Source organism: Monopterus albus, unplaced genomic scaffold (assembly GCF_001952655.1).
Source record: "Monopterus albus unplaced genomic scaffold, M_albus_1.0 scaffold255.1, whole genome shotgun sequence".
NCBI lineage: Eukaryota > Metazoa > Chordata > Actinopteri > Synbranchiformes > Synbranchidae > Monopterus > Monopterus albus.
The window spans coordinates 223,734-243,762 of NW_018128135.1; the positions used below are offsets into that span (position 1 = coordinate 223,734).

The 20,029-nt window shown below is 41.5% G+C and overlaps 1 protein-coding gene across 1 annotated transcript; it reads right to left on the bottom strand.

The window, feature by feature from the left end:
• Positions 1-522: 522 nt before the first annotated feature.
• LOC109972389 (actin-binding Rho-activating protein) lies at positions 523-3,444 on the bottom strand. Its single transcript, XM_074527681.1, has 2 exons — positions 2,806-3,444; positions 523-1,606 (listed from the first exon to the last, which is right to left on the bottom strand). The coding sequence occupies exons 1-2, from the start codon at positions 3,442-3,444 to the stop codon at positions 1,169-1,171; spliced, it is 1,077 nt and encodes a 358-aa protein (XP_074383782.1). The 3' UTR covers positions 523-1,168.
• Positions 3,445-20,029: the final 16,585 nt, after the last annotated feature.

The window sequence follows — 20,029 nt, forward strand, 5'->3', positions numbered from 1 at the left end:
AAACTTCCTGAGTAGTTTTCTACTGTCTGATACCTGTATGTGGAAAATGTTTAGTCACCAGCTCAGTATCCCACACAGTCCAGTTTAATGTTGAAAAACAGAATATCAGCATATAGATGCAAGTCTTTATTGATTTCTTGGAATCCCATGTTAACACATCGAACATGGCAAAAATGCCAAAACTCTAAGATGTTCTAATGACAAAATGCTTTCCACTCTCTATATTTACAGTAGTCCGTCTGTGCACGATACACCACCCTTCAGGTTTTTTTAACATATGTTGTAACAAACATTTGTGCTTCTGTAAGACTGATATGCTTTCACTTTGAAATAAAAATGGTCACAATTAATTTATTCAGCACCTGTTAGTTTTACTCACACCACTCAAGTGTCTTCTGTCTATTACAGTGATTTAAATTGCAGTTCACAATACAATACATATTCTTTAAAATTAGCATGTTACACAAAAGACACTAAAGGTGGTTAAAAAATAACTTTGGTCATATTACTGTGGAGGTTTTGACTTGCCTTGTTTCTGTATTCTTAATAATTAATCTAAAACACCCAAGAGTCATGACATTCTGTGACAATGCTAACTTCATGCTAGCTTGTTTACAAAGAGACTTTGTCAAGTATGTCAGTTTATTATGAGATGGAACAACTGTAGGTGAAATTTCTTTAGCCGCGCACTGAGTTTAGCTCTCTAGCATGACTGACTTTGTGGTGTACAGTAAATCTTGAGGCTTCTAGAATGTGGTGAATTTAGCAAGGCAAGCAACATTAGCATGCTAAAGGTCCCTTCCCTTCACTAGATGACCTGTCAGGTAGGTATATGAGAATAACTAATGAGTCTGAGAGTGTGGACAGCCTCCACGTGTACACACCCATGTCTGTTAGCAATTTATTTACATAATTTTATGTGAATTGTTGAGATTTGGTCTCCTGTTTTCTTCAAATATGTGTATCACCATAAAACTGTTTATGTGTATTGTTTTTGGACATTATACTCTTACTTTTTATTCTCTGCCAAATATTCCTCTATTTTATTTCTCATGCACATGATGTAGCATTGTGGTTAAACCTGGTGAGCACGGTTTCTCTGGACGAGCACATGTATTATGTTTGTAGGTGCATGTGTTTGAATGTTTGTAAAACATCATGTCTGTCCTCAGTCCCTCAGTGTGATGATTACATCATTGTCCTTTCCTTGCCACAGCATCTCCCCCTCAAAGTCCAGCATCTTGTGTTTGCGGCAGCGCAGCAGGATGCCCACCACCTTGTCTGAGATCTTCACGTAGCGGTCGAAAAGCCGGCCAAAGGTAATGACGGTCCTCCCTTTTTTATCCTTGAAGCCCATCTCTCTGATAATCCACACCATCTCCTCCATCTCTCTGTGGATGTGTTTCTGGGCCCTGTCACCCCTCTCAGCTGTCTTGGAGCCATCTTTGGGTCGACCGTAGCCGGAGTCACCCCTGTGGAGGCGCTGAGCCATAGCGAACTCATAGTCAAACTCCTCGCTGAAGGGGTTGAGCTTCTGGCCATTGATATGCTGCTCAGACCACTGCTGCCAGCAGCTTCTGATGTCGCTCACAGTGGCAATCTTAATCTTGAGATGGAATAGGACAGTAAACAGGTTAATGCCAGTACTTAAAGATCTGATAAATTTCATACAAACCAATGAGCAAAGCAAAATCTTTTGTTATAAGTAGGTTCTTCGTTAAAGGATCATGTCACTGACCCTTTGTGTTCTGTCAATTTTTTTCTAAACATTTGGACCACATTTCCCATAAATCCTAATGTATCCTGTTTCAAAGAAGACATTATTGCTCTTTGTCTTTGACTCCACCCTCCTGTCTACATATCAGTGTTGATTAATGACTCTGCATGTTTAAATACCTCCTTCTAACTGGTGTAATTGATCCCTTGCATGGGCTTGGCTTTGCACCCAGACATACTGTGTTTATTAATGGAAATGTGTATGTATGGGTTTGAAAAACCAAAGAGGTCTGGTTGTTCTTCAGAAAGTTGTAAGGCTGTGATGCCCTTTTCATGCATTCTTGTGACTTTGATCACAATTATTGCACAAAATCTACAGCTGCAAATCCTTACATTGTGCTACAGGTTAGTTTGACTTTTTGTCAGCGGTGCCATCAGTAAACATTTTAAGCCTTGAAATAAAAAAAACTCTGCATCTTCTAATTTCTCATTTTTTCCACCTCTCTTTTTTTCTCCCCTCTCGTACTCGCCACCTCCTCCTGTCTGTCTATAATTTGTGCTGTTATTCACCAGAATCTTTCTCTTCTTGTTGCCCTACCCTCCCTCCGTCCTCTCCTCCATCCTCTCTTGGTATTTTCCTCAGCTTGCTAGGCATTTGGATCAGTGTCATCAGATCTCTTCGGTATTTGGTCTATGAAAAGCAAAGACTCAATGAAGGACCTGCTGTGATTCTCTATGAACCCTTAAGATGATTTTGCTCCTGATTTCCTTGTTGCTGTTACATTTTGCCTCCACCTTTGTTCTTAGCATTTGTTTCTATGGGTAAACTAAAGGGCAGTGGTACATGTACATATTACCTGTCACTGATGACACTCAAACAAGAACCTCTCTCATGAACAAGAGGTTTGGCTGTTAGCAAGACAAATACAACTGTTTGACTTTATCTGTCATCACTGTACACTCACTTGTACCCCCCCACCCCCACCACCAACTCCACCTTTTGAGTAAAGAACATTCCCCACAGACGTTCACATAAAACATTAAACTGTTTTCTATCCTACTTATGATATTTCCTTTTAACCACCCTACCTTGGGCCTGTTGGTTTGTTTCTTGGATGGGATATCACTGTGTTCAGTTTTGGATTCGCTGTTGTCACTGAGCCATGACTCCTCCCCCAGCCCACTGTCCTCTGTGTCCACACTGCTGCTCCTCGACCCAGGCTTCTTCTCCTGGAGCCTCAGCTTCCTGTCTTGGATGAACCCTCCTCCTCCTTCTCCTGCGCTCTGTAGTGCCCTCATCTGGCGCTGTCGTGTTGGTGACTCATTGCCCAGGAATGGCTTGCTCTCCTTGGGACCAGACTCCATCTTGTTTCGGATGGCACTGATCAAAGCAATGCTGCTGCACTCGCTGCGTTTAGGCTGGACTGTTTTGGTGACAGAACAGCTCCTGATCTTACTCCCACTGGCCTCAGCAGTGTCTGCTGTGATAACACGCGAGGTGACAGTACATTTTACCATGTGGCTGCGCTCTTTTTTGCCTTCCTCCTGAATAGTTAAAGGCATCCAGCCACTGGGGACGGCATCCTGCTTGTCTGCATGTTCATTGGCCCAACCCTGCCAACTCTTGGCCAAGCTGGCCACCATAGCAGCACACCTTATCTTTCGTACCTCCCGCTTGAAAGCCTGAGGCTCCTGTGGTGGAACTGTAGTGGTCCTCCAGCTACTCATCATGAGAAGATACCAGATTGGGGGTTATCTAAAAATTGGTATTTTGCTTGTCTTGGTCTTTTCCAGTGTCAACTTCCCACAGCTGCTGTATGTCTGTTGGTCCAAGGTCAGCACTTAATGGCTCTGATAGTCTGAAAAAAAGGTTTGCTTTTTTTTTTGGCAAAAAATCTAGTTGAGTTAAGAGATGATAAGAAACATGACACTGAACTGTTTTTATTTCTGTTGCTTGAGATTCTGACTTCAATCTTAAAAACTTCTTACTTGCTAATTCCAAATGATCATGAACAAAAATCGATGCTCCTCAGCTTTTATAGCCAGGATGGATCCTCACAGAAACAACCGGAGCCTTCCAGATAATCGGTTGGTAAGTGGGTAAGCTGGCAGTGTGAATAGTGTGAGGACTGATCGCCTGCTGAAGCCCCTTTGGCTCCACACCGGCCTTTAAATAGGATAGGCTAGTAAAGCAAGTGATGTCACACACGGTCCATGTGAGACAGAAAAGTCCAGTGTCAACATTCTTGTTACCCCCACACATACAGTGGAATATCTCCCAGTGGGATCCAGGGAACAGGTGCCCAGTGTTTTTAGCAACTCTAAGGTTTGTGTTCTTAGACATAACAGTTGCTGAAACCCAAACAGGCCATTGCTCAAGTCAACCTGAGTCATGTAATGTGTTCCCACACAAATATATGAAGAAGTGGACTGGAGCACAAGCAGCAGCTTAGGCAAACCTCTTACAAGCGAACATCATGGCCAGAAGCCAGAGCTAGAAGACCCTCCCTTACCTGTTTGGGAACACTTGAAATGCTACCGCTTATCTTGAAGAGTGTCATAGGGGGCTGGAGCAAAGGTCTGGAGGAGGGGTACACCCTGGACAGGTCGCCAGTCTATCACAGGGCTGACACTCAGAGACAGACAAACACCCACGCTCACTCCTAGGAGCAATTTAGTCACCAGTAAACCTAAGCTGCATGTCAACTGGAAGAAAACATGATGGTCAAGAAGAGCAGTAATCTACAATGAAACTGGAGACATGACAAGATTCCAGAACTTCTGTTGTTAAGTAAATCGCCAGACAAAAAAAACTCACTCGTTTAAGACCAAATTACAAACTGGCATTTGTGACTGTGTCATGTCCTGCCTCATGTGCACTCTATCCAGGTGACTGTGAAGGCCATAGCAAATGAGTGACATCATTTTTATCTTCATGCAACTATTCACTGATCCCTTGTGGATGGAGGCACTGTCATCTTGGAGGAGACCACTCCCATCAGGATAGAAATGTTTCATCACATGGCTTCATTCAAATACACAACTTTGCTTTATGACATAAGAAGTTATACTTGATCACTTCGATGTGCATCACTGTGTGAGCCTCACTTCCAATATGTTGTCACATGCAAAGCATCTGCATGTCTGTGCATGTGGAGCTGTAACTATTTCAGTCTCTGTGTATTTTGTGAATATGTAAGAGTTCACTTCTGGACTATGACTCATATACACTATGTTTACTGAATGTAATTAAAGGGACTCCATAGCTTCACTGCTGTTGTCTTGGTTTTTATGATTTTCTTACTTTTATTTGTATTGATTCTTTTTGTGACTTTGTTGTGATTGTTTGACCACTCTGGATCACAAACTCTTTCTTGAGGGAGACATGAACAATGCATATTTTACATACAGTATGTTTTTCAGAGACAGCTTCCACACACTAGTATTTACAACACATACAGTACAGTACGCCAGGTGTCAGCCAGAAAAAGCTGAATGTGTTTTCTGAGCATCTGTGGACTAAAATAACCATCTGGGGCCCAAGTCATTAGCTTTCTGGTATATATGTGTGTGTGTGTGTGTGTGTGTGTGTGTTTCAGGTTCACCCGCGGCAGCAGCTGCCTCACGTGCACACTCTCACTGCCTGCTGAGCACAGGAACCTTGCACAGACTTACAGAAATAAACACACCCAGCACTAGAAAGCTATGAGAAAGGTGTGAGCACACTCTGTAATGTTACAGCTATTTATACGTGACTTAATCAGAGGAAACCTGCTTTTTATATTGCACTTGAGCCGTGAGTCACCAGCTGAATAATAGTGTGCTGCACTGGATGGTCCCTGTAGGAAAACTCTCTTCACCTGCAGCGTAGAGCTGGTTCAGCTGCAGAGCAGAAAACAGACAGTCTGAGCCTCGGTTTATGCGCAATGGAGATTTCAAGTGTACACATCATAGTTGTGTACAGTATGTTGCATAATGAACCATAATCAGCTTCTGTAATGTCAAAATCCTGCTTATGAGTATAAGTCAGACTTCTGGCAGGAGGAGGGGGTGGGGGCATGCGCATTGAAACAAACATAGGCTTATATTGCTGACGTACGAGTAGTGAGAAATAAAATGGTAAAATAAAATATGCTTCTAACGCCTCTGACCCATGAAGACCCAGTCCCCTGTACCCATTTGGTGTTCTTTAACACAGCAGGGCTGTTTGGTTGTAAGGAGATAAGGGCAGGTTAGCCCTTGGCTGAGGCCACGGGGAAGGTACAGGCATGTGTGTCACTTTTCATGTGTTTACTTTTAAAACAGTTCAGATATGAATTCAGATCAGAATTCATCACCCCGTCCCGGTGCAACCCATTTCTCTGCTCACTGTGTTTGAAATGGTCATAACCTTTCCACAGTTTGTGGAAATACCCATGCCACTGTGCTAGATGGCTAAATCATCACAAAAAACTGGCTAAAGGTGTTGTTCACCAGAGACAGTATGAAATCTTTGTTACATGGAAAAATGTTTTTTGGACCCTGGTCTCTCCTAATCTCACAGAGTCAGGTTTCCGACTGCTCAGACTCCTTGATGATAAGATGTTGGTTTACAGGAAGCAGTAACAGACCAAGACTTTTATGGCAAAGGCAAAACAAACTGTAAAAGTATCAATCATCCTCTGAAGTTTGCATCAGCTGAACTTTTCCAAGACTAACTCATTGATCTAATGTAATTGGGTTTGCTCAACATTAATGACAAAATGTTCTGAAAATGCTGAGCAAATCAGAAAGAGGATTTATGAGCTGGACTCAAACTCACTGTGTTAAAATGCACACACATCTGAAATCCCTCCACAGGCCACTCTGCAGACATTGACCTTTCTTTCTTTAATTGTTCTGTCATATATTTTTTAATGTGAATACGCAGCTGAGCTGAAGACAACTCCGCTTTCAGCTCTTCTCACTTAGCCACACCGGATCATAAACAACAACTGTCTTTGTTCAAATTAACTCAGAGCAGAAAAACCCAAGAAGACTGAATGTTCACTTTTGCTTGTTTCAGTGCAAATGACACTGTAGTTACAGGTGGCGCCCACACACCACCCCTCCTCCATTGTCACTATATTTCAAGATGACATTTCATTTTCTTGGAAACTAGTTTCAAGTAGCATTGGCTTTAACTCTAATTAAATGATTCTTTTTCCCAGAGTACCTATAGGTTTTCAGCTGGTCTTGTTGAACTTGCAGAAATGCATGTGCGTAAATGAGGAAACTATGAAAATCTTGCATTGATTAATTATACGGGATATTTTATGTTAGGTTCCAACTGTGAAGAAAATGTACTGCATTTCATTACTTAAAAAATAAATGCCTGCACACATGTCCTCTTGTATCTGCATATCACACATTCCACACTGGATGTACTGTAGTCATAATCCATAATGTAGAAGGTGAGATCACCCACAGGATTAGTGAAGCGTTAGACCTGGAGAAGCACCAGAATCAGTAGAAATCGTCCTTTATGAAACATAAATGCCAGTAAACGGTTTCATGGCAATTCTTTAAAACAGTGGCTGAGATCTTTGAGCCTGGGCCAAAGTGATGATCAGACTCAATGACAAACGCTATCACCATCACTAGAGCCACACTGTTAGCATGGCCAAAATCCTCATCCCATAGAGCCCGGTTGTCACCTTTTCTGTTTTAACTCAAGCACTGGTTGTGTCCCACATTCAATAATAAGTTAGAAACATGGCTTCATTTTGGAGTTGTCAAGGTGTTTGTTTATCTTGCACTCAGTTACTTACAGGTGATGTCAGTTAAGTCTTTGAGGACTCAGGACTTAAGACCTTAGGGTTAGGATTTGAGTTAAGCTTTGAGATTCTGCCTCTGTCAAAGGGTGAATCCCAATTCCACTAATTGCATCCGCATTTCCCTCAGTTTGGCCTTTTCCTTGCATCCTTGTCCCACTCATGTAAGATACAAGTACAAACTGTGAGGAGAGAGGAACGAGGAAACATGTTTTAACTGACATGAGATGCCCTTTCTGTGAATCACCAACTGATTTCCGATAAAGATGGGTGTCAATCTGTAACATTCTTCTTTGAAGGATGCACTTATGTATTTTGGGCTATAGCTTTTCCAGGCAGCCTCCCTGCTCCTCAGAGCCGACATAAGAGTTTTGGGACATCTTTCATCATGCCAGACCTGAATGACTTTGGATCAGTGTTGAGGGAGGATTGAGGACCGAGGAATGATTAAATAAGGGAACTGTGATTTACCTTCAGTCACATGGCTTCCCACACCCATGTGCTCACCTGGCTTTCATTCCCTAATCTCCCAGTCCTGACTTTCACATTCCCTAGTCAGACTTAATTTGTGTCTCATGCTATGCATGACTTTTTGTGTGTTCCTGTTCCTCAACCTGGACCTTTTTCTTGTGCCTTCCAATTTACCTGTAAGTCTGGTCAACATTATCCATCCATTATCTATACTGCTTATTCCTGAGTCATGGGGTGCTGGAGCCAATCCCAGCTGACATTGGGCGAGAGGCAGGGTCCAGCCTGGACAGGTCACTGGTCTGTCACAGGGCTGACATGTAGACAAACCACACACCCTCACACTCATTTGTCATCATTATATACATTTTATTTAAATCACCGCACCTGCATGTCTGCATTTGGGTGCTCTTTCTGTTGCCTCATTCACCAGCCCTTTAACATTCAGTAATTAAACTTAACCTCAGTATTTCTAAATCCTGTTGCAGCCTTGACTGCAACGTGCAGAAAACACTGTCTGTTTTTTGTGCTGCTACTGGACAATAGAGTCATTTTTATTACACCAATCAAATGTAACTTCTAAGCTCTTGTTCACCCCTTTTGCAGCGCTCATCTCCCCAACAGGATGAAAGGGGAAACATTTTACAGCACACAAACCCTTTCATCTTTAACAAAACATGCCACAGTGAGGTCAGTTGTGTTTCCACCAACAAACAGCTACTCATGTTGTGACATATTTGTGCACACATCACAGTTTCTATATTTTTCCCAAGTGTGTCTTTTTCTGTGGCTGTTGACGGCATCGCAGCAGGAAGGCGAACCCGAAGTGAGATCTGATTACTGGTAGGATCCTGTGGCCAAGCCAAGTGCCAGTCCTGGCAGACTGGGACACACACATGCTCACACATATTTGTACTAAAGCTGTGACATAATGCTTTCCCTAATGCATAACCCCAACCTTAGTCATCACAGCTACATGTTTAATTTTATCCCTAACATTACAGTAACAGAATTAGTTTCCATTTTTTACTCACTTTTCAAACATTTGTTGACACTGGACACAGACTTGACAGGCATTTACTAACAAAATAAAGCTCAGTCCGTGCTATGTTGTATTGTTTAAGCTTTCACAGTTGCCTGTATCACAGGAGATCATTAGGAAACTGGGAACTGGGGTGTCGTATACCACATTGTGTAGACTTGGAGTCAAATGACCCATGCTCGGTGACAGTATTTTCAGCCACTTTATCATTATGATTTTCCTAGTCACCATTAAAAGAATGTGTTAATTCTACCTTTGGTTTCAGAATCAAAATCAGTTTTATTGGCCAGGTGTGATGGACACACGAGGAATTTGGCTCTGGTACATCGGCTCTCAATGTGCAAACAGTAAACCAACATAAGGCTGTGTAATATAACAAAATAAGCAGTATTAACAGCAACACTGACAGCAACAAACAGTGCAAACAATGCAGAATACGGAGTATAAACGGACAGTAAACAATGCAGACAACAAAGGAATGTTCATTGAAATGAGATAAATAGGGATAAAAACAGAGTACTTAAAACTAGAGACCTGTACGAGTCTGTATAATCTGTACAATGTATATTTACAGGTATTGCACTGAGGTTTATTGTCCAATCATATGGTCATTGGTTAAGTGTTCATCAGAGTGACAGCCTGGGGAACGAAACTGTCCCTGTGCCTGGTTGTCTTGGTGCACAGTGACCTGTAACGCCGTCCAGAGGGGAGGAGTTCAAACAGATTGTGTCCAGGGTGTGAGGGGTCAGCAGTGATCCTCTCCACCCTCCTTTTGACCCATGAGGTGTACAGGTCCTCCATGGAGGGCAGGCTCACACCAGTGACCTTTTCTCCAGTCCTGACTGTCTGCTGGGGTCTGTACTTGTCCTGTTTGGTTGCTGAGCCAAACCAGACAGTGATGGAGGTGCAGAGAACAGACTCTATGATTCCTCTGTAGAACTGTCATTTACATCTTAATTCTAATATTCACATTCAATCATTTCTGCCTCAGTCCCTGTATTCCACACATCCTCCAGGTGCCTTTACTGAACATTGACACTGTTTCTGAGGTCATAGAAAACCCAGTTTTCATCTCCAATCAAATTCTTTCCAGAAATTACTCTTGATGACTTTATTGCAACAAGACATAAATCTTTGCACAACTTAATTATATGAATATATTCTATTTCACCCTGTTCCTTTACATAAAAAGTATCTTCTGCCAAGGCAGTTAATAAGCTTCTGTATATAGAACATGATATTTAGTTGGTATGTGTTGCTCTAACACACTAATAAGTGGGTTTTCATCCAAAGGTAGTGCAAATCTTAACCGAATTTAAAAAACAATCTGCAAAAGAAAAAGCAGTTTAATTCAGATGTACTTAAACTAATCATGTGAATATGGTGGCACCGGTTCTCAATCCAGGTTCCATTAACATCGCTGTGGCATATCAAGGTGACGTAATCATAAGAGCCCCACTCAAAGTTTAGATACAATGTGGAAAACAGGGTGGAAAAATGATATTTCAGTTTGAGTCATGTAATCATTTAAGGAATGTAACTGTCTGGTGTTTCTGTCTAAAAATCTATTTGGAATTGAAGTTTTGGACAAACTGAAAAACAGACACAAACACAGCTTTGCTTGCAGACTGAACAGGTCGTGCACATATGCTGTCTAAGTCTCGCTGTGCAAAGACAGATTGGATCCGGTTTGAGAAGAGAACATTTCTGCTGCTGGTGTTGTTGATGACATCATGGTGCAGCCACAGTGAAGAACAACTTGTTCAGATCCATCTCTGGTGAAAAGACCAACTGTCCTGGCTCTGAATCAGCGGGGGAAGCTGCTACACAGTTTCAGTGTGCAACAGAAAAAGCACAACCTGGTCCTCATCAGAATTGCTCAGGTCTTTACACATGCACAGTTATCACGTGTCCAAAGCGCTGGCTCCGACAACCAAATGTTCACTTACTGTCATGCACTGATGTTCCTAGAAAACCCACATTATTTTCTTTAATCTGTGAGTGGTCATAATGTTTTGGCTCATTGTTATGTAATAAAATAAAACTGATATATACAGACACTATACTTCCATATGAAAGTAAACAAATTGTTTTGTTGTGGAGTTTTCTTGTTGGACTGGAGTAGGGAACTGTGGCATCTACTTTCATGGTGCGTGGATAAGAACAATAGTCTGAAGGTCAGAACTCCAGCAGAATTTTACTATGAGACCTGTACATTTCTAACAAAGCCTGGACCCGTCTTAAAATTAATTGCTTGTTTTGGAAAATGCTCAGCAGTTATTGCTCAGAATCGGTGCATATTGGATCCAAGTGTCTGAAACTGTCCTTCATTCAGCATTTTGCTGTTTACTTGTGTTTGACTCTACCTACTGGGACTCGCCAGCTTGCTAAGTGAGCTTTCTATGAGCAGCAGCCATACGTGTATTTTCAAATCTCTCACCTTCTCTGGTCGCAAAAGGAGAATCAATAACTGGAATGGTATGCAGTTTCACTGGATGGTTTTTTGGACTATTTTGGGCAGAGCTTTTGTGGAAGAACTTATGAATGCTGCAGCTCTGTCAGTTGTCATCAGCTTTTTATTTTTATTTTTACCATTTTACAAAAGAGCAGACAGAGGGGATGGAGAAGTGGGACAGCAGCAGATCAGAGCATGAAGCTTGGCTCCCAGCAGCACCGTCGCCCAGGAAAGAGCCGCCCAGAGACAGAAATAAACCTGACAGACCTTCTTTAGTTCTGAACTCCACACTCTGTTCCCTCTCAGCCGTGAATATGACACAGCTGAGTCACACAGCAACGTGTGTGTGTGTGTGTGTGTGAGACAGAGTTTGTTAATATGCCGCTCATCTGTGTGTCAAGCTCTTTCAGATGTGTGTTCATGTATGTGTGTGTCAACACAAAAACCTAATATGAGCAGTCCGCTACTGTTCTGACAATACACTAGTGCATATATGTCCTTTCTGACATGTGTGTGTGTGGCGTTGTTTATATATATGTTTATGGGGACAGAACACTGGGAGCACACTACTTTGTGGGGACCGGAGGCTGGGCCCCACGATTAAAATTGTCAAATTTTACAAAAATGATAAGGCTTAAGGTTAAAGCATGTGTCAGTTTTGGATAAGGTTACGATAAGGGTTAAGGTTAGGATAAGTCTCCTGGAACTGAATGTAAGTCTGTGTATGGACCCTCTAAGTGGCAACAGCAAGGGTGTGTGTGGGTGTGTGTGTGTGCGTGTGCATGTGTGAATCTAAAGCCCAGCAGCTTGTCCTTGTTTCCTGTCACTGGCTAAGTAAAGTGAATTATAGTGGCTTACCAGTCTCTATGGTTGTCTCCAGTATAATCTAACCACTGATGGTGATTAATGTAACTTGTTTATTCAATTCTTATTACATTTTCTGTTACATTTGCAGCATCAGTGCAGCTCACGAATAATTGTGTTTTTTTATTTCATTTCCCATCCCTCTCTTCCTCCTCTCCTTCCAGAATTGTCTCCTTACATCCTTATTAAAAGGAACATTTCCTTATCTGCTTTCTGTATTACTGTTTTTTTAATTTCTCCTTAAACATGAGCCATTATTTCTGCACAGCTTGCTCTCCAGTGGACTTTCATGTTATGGCTGGCAGATCTGTAATGCACTTGCAAATCTTCCAGCCTGTAAAAAAGTGTTTTATTGCCACCAATCTTTCCAGCATTTCTGTGTCTTTTCCTTCTTTGATGGTACTCCATCTATCTCTCTCCTGTGCCCTGTAAGTAGCATGGAGAAAATTATGCAGGTGAATGGCTGTTTATAGACTCAGATATGATTTATGTCGTCTTTCCTGTCACACATACTGGGTGTGAAATCATTTTTATGCGTCTGCACCAGCGACAGCCTTAGACATGATTCTTTTGGGTTGTCCTTCTGTCCATCCGTCCCATTCTCATGAACCTGAAATCTCAGCAACACCTTGAGGAAATCGCTTCATATTTGGCACATTTGTCCAAAGATGAACTGCTTTGATTTTGGTGATCACTGTGACTTCATGTCTGTTCTACTCTTGTGAATCTGACTGGTTGGTAGAGGCACACGACTGCTAAGTGATCATTTGAGTTGGGGGTTATTTTAGCCTTTTATGGTGAATTTGATATCAGTGCAACAATGCCTCTGTTTTGTCTCTGAAGCGTTTCAGTACTGGGCTCGTAAGCAGCAGTGGACTGAAGGAAGCTGCATGGTTTCCACAGTGAACATGAAATAATTCTCACGTTTCACCAAGGTGCCGGGGACAAGGGTCTGTATCCTGTCTTACCACTAGATTTCTAAAATATTTAGACTATCTCTAAGAGGGACACATTCACAGTACATACTGTAATAGTCTTTTAGCAGGGTGCGGGGTCGCAGACAAAAGATACCCACACTGCTGAATCATCGCAAGTTCTTATTGATTTTATTTTACTTGGCAAAAATAATGTTGCTGTTTCTCAATAACAAGTAAATCTGTGGTTAAACATTTTCATTCATTTCTACATAGAATAAAAACATGATGACACAGCAGTGTGCAGGTATATACAGTATATGTATATATTTTTTAAATATTGCTATTATTTGTAATCAGAGTTGGAAACAGTACATTTATTCAATACTGTAGTTAAGTACAGTTCTGAGGTATCTCTACTCGAGTCTTTTCATGTTCTGCTACTTCATACTTCAGTGTCAGTACAAAATACTGTACTTTTTCATTTTAATTCATTTGATAACTTTAGTTACTTTTCAGAATGAGATGAATAAAACAAAGCACAGTACAGGCTCGTGGCTGACTTTGGCTGAAGCATTCTGACTCCTTCAGCTTCGGGTGCAGAACTGTTCAGCATCATCATTCTGTCTGGTGACCGGGTTGTGGCTACACAAACAGGGACACACAAACACACATTTTGGTGTGGTAGAACAGCTGCACTGCTTTTTGTGAGTGGACTTAGTTAGTGAAGTGAAATTTACAACAGTATGCCAACAATCAATTCTCTTCCGTTTCGTCATCACTGCCACTCTTTCTTCTTCTCCCTCCATCTTTTTCCCTCTTGCTCCTGTGATAACATAAAGATGAGTCTGAATTCTTATAATGAAGATTAATAAAGTGATATCAGAGCCAATATTGCCAACATTTATCAAAACTTCCCCTCCTTCTCTTTCCTCCTGTTTCTGCCTGCCTCCCGTTGCAATAATCAGCCCAGTAAGCGATTGTGTAGTGGTGGCAGATATTTGATGACACACAGTGTTGTAGCTGACATTCTGTAAGCGCAGCAGTGCAGTCATATCCAAACCCATTAGATAATGGATCTAATATGGTGATGGAGTGGATAATGCTGCCCTCAGCTCAGCGTTCCTTGCTACAGTGTGGAGTATTTTCTGGACAGAAGCACTCACTTTTAATTGGCTTGAATGCATCAACAATATTTCACTATTATTACAACTATTTAAAAAAACACTGTTGCATATTTTTTTGAAAAACTGATGAAAATTAGTAAAAAGCATGAAAGACTGCTAGCTCATGATCTCCACACAGTTCTAGAGCAGTAACACAGGCTGTATGCAGATTGCATAGATGCCAGGGAGTAACAACTGCTCTGTGTTACAAATGATCCCCTCATTCTGCAGCAAGCTCAGCTGCACAGAAAAATATTGCTGCTGTCAAATGTGGCTTTAATATATTCATCATGTGCAGCCTCCTTCTCTGTGGTGCCGTGGTCGCAGTCTCTCAGCTATAATGAGGAGCTCGTGTCAGAAATGAACAATAATGTCTGCTGGATCAGCTCTCCTCTTCATTCTTTGGTTGCGAAATGTGACTTGTCTAACAAGCTGGGAGATAATTGATGCATCAGTTTTTATATACAGTAGCTGGAAAAATATTGCTGCTGCCATGTGATGTTGGATGAATTGTTGTTGTCACATGAAAACCTGATGAAAGCACGTTTTAGATGCAGTAACACCTAGATTAGGATTTAGTTATGGCAATGTTGGTTTGGCAGTCCACCACTTCAGGCCAGACTGATACTGCATATCTCAACAACTACTGAAGACAAAACACTGGAAAATGTAAGTGTTACACAGTCCCACTGTGCACAAAGCCTCGACGAAAGGTCCAATCAGGGCAGTTCAGTGAAACACCTGTGGTGGACCATGGCTGTGTGAAGGTGCATTTCACATTACTGCAGAACATAGTGTTTGTGCACACCGTGCCAAACTTCAGACTTTTGTGAGTGCAGCCAATCACTGCTAATCATGGCTTGAACTGACAACAAACTAATCAGCCTTCTTGTGTTTTGGATCATATCCAGACCAGACTATGACAGACGGCCCATTTAATATCACCTGCAGATCCAGCTACCAAAATAATAAAAAAAAAATTGGTTGAATTCATTGCTTAGCATTAACATTACATTAGCATTGTAGCTAAAATACTGAGCAGACGAGCACAGAGTGCACAGCGCAAATATGGCCCTTGTAAATGATATTGGAGCTCATCCATCTATATCATATATATCATACAAAAAAACTAAACACAAACTTGTCTTGTGTGGTTTTATCCAAAGATTACAGTGATCATACACTACCAAACGTTTGGATGCCCTTTTACATTCAATTCAGTAGGAAAGTGAAGAAATAACAGATTTAAAATATGGGAGTGATAATTACTACTCTCTCCACTCCAGCACATGTGCCTGCAGCTCAGTGATGAATGAATGTGTTAGCAGGGTCGCTGCTCCATGGAGACGTGCTGCTGGTGTCCGTTAGTTTTTACTGTGTCATCCTCCGCTCTCTGCTACAAGGAGTCGCTTCGCTGGATCTGATATATTAATTAGTCCTGATAACAAAGCATTTGTCATTACAGGAGACATGTCTCATGTCTGCTCTATGCCCTGGTGTAAAGTAACTAAGTACATTTACTCAAGTTATGTACACTGGTGTTTTTCTTTTCACTTTGGTTTCAGCATTTTGTGTTTCATTCTTATCAAACAACTTGTTTGCTCGGTCCATGTATGGAACCAAAAATAACTCAGAAACAAAAATGATAATGATAAAAAGTGATGTAACAGTTTAGTGAACTCATGTTAGACCCAGTCACAGCAAAAGATGGCGCACAACAACAGGCTGACTTACAGCTGCGAGTCTGTTCACACTGTGCACAAACAATGACACCAGTCAATAGACACATGCTGGTGTCACAGCACTGGGGCTTAGTTCTGTTTATTTTTAGATTTGGGGAACTGGTCAACAGGATGTTGTGGTTGGAAGCTGCCAGATTTTGTTTGACATGCTGTTATGTCGTTTGTCTGGACCAAACCCTCTGCCATCAGGCACTGATGAATGTGTGTTAAGACCTTTTTGATGCAATTCAAGATTCACTTTGTTCTTTTTTATTTTATCTAGAGCAGGACAATAGTTTTAACCCCTCTGCCACTGGGGCTTCACACTTTATTTATGTTTTTTAACTTGTATTTTCTTTTACATTCTCATGCACACCCAGAAGCTGCCAAGTACAACCTGTCACTGAGCACTGGCACTTTTCCACATGTCCTCATGTATATATGGTGACCCCAGAAAATGTCTGCACCTTTCCAAAGCCAACAATTTGACATTCACATCAACTGAGACAGGAGCTGAGGTCTGAGCTCCTGTCACTTTTAATGTAAACAAACGTGCACCGCTATTAATGCTCTCTGAGAGAGGATGTGTTCCGCTGTCACCATACAGTATGTAAATAATATTGCATCTCCCCCGTCTCTATAACAGTGAGCTTTCCACTCTGCCTTTAAGCCTGGCTGTTTGGAACAACTGGACTCTTTCTGAGAAGGCCCGACAGCAAGTAGTTCAAACTACTAACTTTACTCTCTGTTGTGACTTTTTCTGTTTTCCACTGAAGGTGTTGTGTGCCGGGTGTGTTGCTCCTGTGTGCTGCTTCTGTTCAGATGTATCCTGTTTGTCTGGATATCAAACAGGCAGCTTTTTAGTCACGAGTTCACTCTTCTAACCTTCTGTGTCTTCTACACATGGCTGTCAACTCGAAGTGGCATCATGCAAGATTTAATTTTAAAATATAATTTATCAACACTGATAGTGATTATATTCATTAGTTAGAGCCTGTCTTCAGTGCATGAGAGACGAATGGTTTGGGGTGAATGGCTTCAGGGATCCACGCCACTCCTGGGCACTGGCGGACATGAAAGGAGGAGAAAGATGCAGCAAGGGATGGGGGTCTTTAAATATGAGTGGGCGAGGAAGGGGTGTGTGCTTCGGACATGCCTTGCTCCTGAACTTCAGATTGAAATTCTCCAATTGATTTAATCATTCTGATCAAGTGAAATTTGGTTATTGGTGGTGGTCACTGCTGGTCACTGGAAATCTCCACCCACAGCTGAATCTAAACTCACAAACAGCACAGTAAGTGCTTGTTCAGTGGAAAGCTGTCCGACTTTGGTCTTTACCATGTTCTTTTCCATATCCTGAAACATCCGTGTGCCGTGTGCCATTTACTGACATCACATTTAATCGTTTCCACCTTGGAGTGGCCACAATGAGAAGTCGTTTAGTGCAGCTGCACGTGCTCTGATGTCCTTTAAAAAAGAAGTCAAAACGTTTAATTATGTCCCATCAATCATTTTGTCAGACTAGGTGCCTTTTCTCATTTCCAATGAAAACCTTTCATTTGACCTCCCAGCAGGGACACAGACTGAAACAAGACTGAAAGTATGAGGTTTAGTGCTTCACAGTCCAGCTGATCAACCAGGAACATCAAAATAAGAAAATATAATGCACATTTTTTTCCACTTGGTGAAGTGAGGCATCTTGACTGTAGGCGCAGGAATCTGATTCAAAAGGCTGAGCAGCTCAGAACGGCTTTAAGAGCAATGTGCTGCATAAACCTTTTTCCATTTTTGAAAGGTCATCAGAAAATGTTGCTTTTATTGCAGAGTGTTGTCTTAACTGGGTCAGCGTCGGAACATCGCAGTCCATATACTTACAGCCACATAGGGACAGAGAGAGCGAGAGGGAGGGAGATGAGTCTCCGCGAGCTGGTGGTACATTTCTTTACTGCAACTGTCCTTTTCCAGATGGACAAGATGTTATTCATGTACATGCATGAGTAATCTTCTTGAAACAATGCAGATGAGCAGTGCTGGTGACAAGGTGCAAAGCTGCTTTATGTGAGTTTACAGTTGTGTGTTTGTAGTATGGTAAGTATGGAGCGCAGCAGCAGTTAGAGTGGAAGAATCTGCCTGTTCTACAGTCTTCAAATCATTTGGTTTTTTTTTTCAGGTGTTGTTTCCTTCCAAATAAGACATAACCTTTGATTAACCTGTTAATAAGCAGCAAGAAGCTAATCAAAAAAGAAATGGACAGTTAATAATGGGTGAATGGACCTTACCCTGGACTTGTCGCTGTGCATCAGATTAAATGAGTGATTAAACATTTAAAGGTGCTCATTTCATTAAGTAATAAGCAAATTTCAACCCATGTCTGTGGTCACTGTCTTCTTCTTCTCTCCTAATCTCTGTACCTCAATCTGTGAAATGACTGAATATGATGCTTTAAAAAATGATACTTCATTTTAAAATTTCCTTCTAGGTGTTAAACATTTTGTGGTGTTTTTACAGCGGTACACACATGTTCTTCACTGAATTTATTTTTTCTCCTCCACTGTAACTTGTTAATGTTGCTTTCTGTTGGAAGCATGGACTGTACAGGAAGAGTTTTTGTGGTCCAACACTGACTTTCTGTGGTCATAGATGACATTGCACCTGCCTGGTTTTCAGCAGAACCACCTTTGTGAACACAGTCTTTCTAAACAAATCTTAGAGTTTGTTGCAGCAAACACAAAACTGCCCTGCCATAAAAACAACACCATAAGTCGTTGGCGCAAGCAGTTTGTTACGGTCCACAGCTACATTCACTGTTTCGTTCCAGGCTAACTTTTTGAAATTACTTTGTCAGGCAATGGATTTCTTTCTTTCTTTGACTTGTCAATATCCACAGGTTGAGAGCAACAACAGTTCCTTACTTGAAATGACACAACAGCTATCAGGTCATGAGGTTATTTGTTAATTAGTCAGTCAGTCAGTTTGTGGCTGTTTCAGTCATAGTGCAACACTCCATCCACATGATTAGTTTAATATGTACCCTGGACCCTGTTTTCCCATGTCACATTATAAAGGTTTTAAAGCAAGACTTTCAGTTGATGTACTTCTTCCACTACTGTACCGCGTTAGTACTGAAAAAATTACTTACAAAAGTACAGGCCTGTCCTCCTGCACCGTGACCCGAAAACGCTGTCTGCAGACCTGACAACCACCTTATTTATTTATTTATTTATTTATTTTATTCCTTCAGCTCCATGGACACAGCCAAGAGAACAATCAGACTGTTATTTACTGTACGGCAGTACTTACAGATTTGTAGGGCTCAGACATCTTTATTGCTTTATTGCTTCTCTTGTCTGATCTGCGATTTTTCACATCTTCCACATTGTCAAGGTTTTGAACAAATTCTACAACTACTAAAATGCCTCCAAGAGGGAAAAGAGCTAATAAATCCGAAGTGAACGAGGATGTTGAGGCGGAAGAAGATTCTTTTTCAGCGGCGCAAGTAGCTGAGATGATGAAGCAACATAAGATTATGCACACTGCGCTGATGTGCCAACTGAATGAGAGTTTCCAAGGCTTTGTGAAACTAATTATGGAGACAAATAACAAGAGATTCGATGACTTGACCAAAGAAATGCAGGAGATAAAAACGAGTTTGCAGTTCACCCAGCGAGAAGTGGACGCGATTAAAATGGACGTGGGGAGGCATGAAAAAACTGCCAAAGACACTTTTCGGGACATCGACAAAACCCGAGAGAGTCTAATAACTATTGCGTGTAAAATGGAGCAATTGGAAGCGCAGTCCAAGCAAAAAAACCTGATATTCAAGGGAATCATGGAGTCAGCTGGAGAAAGCTGGACGGAAGCGGAGTTTAAGGTGAAGGAGATTTTAAAGGA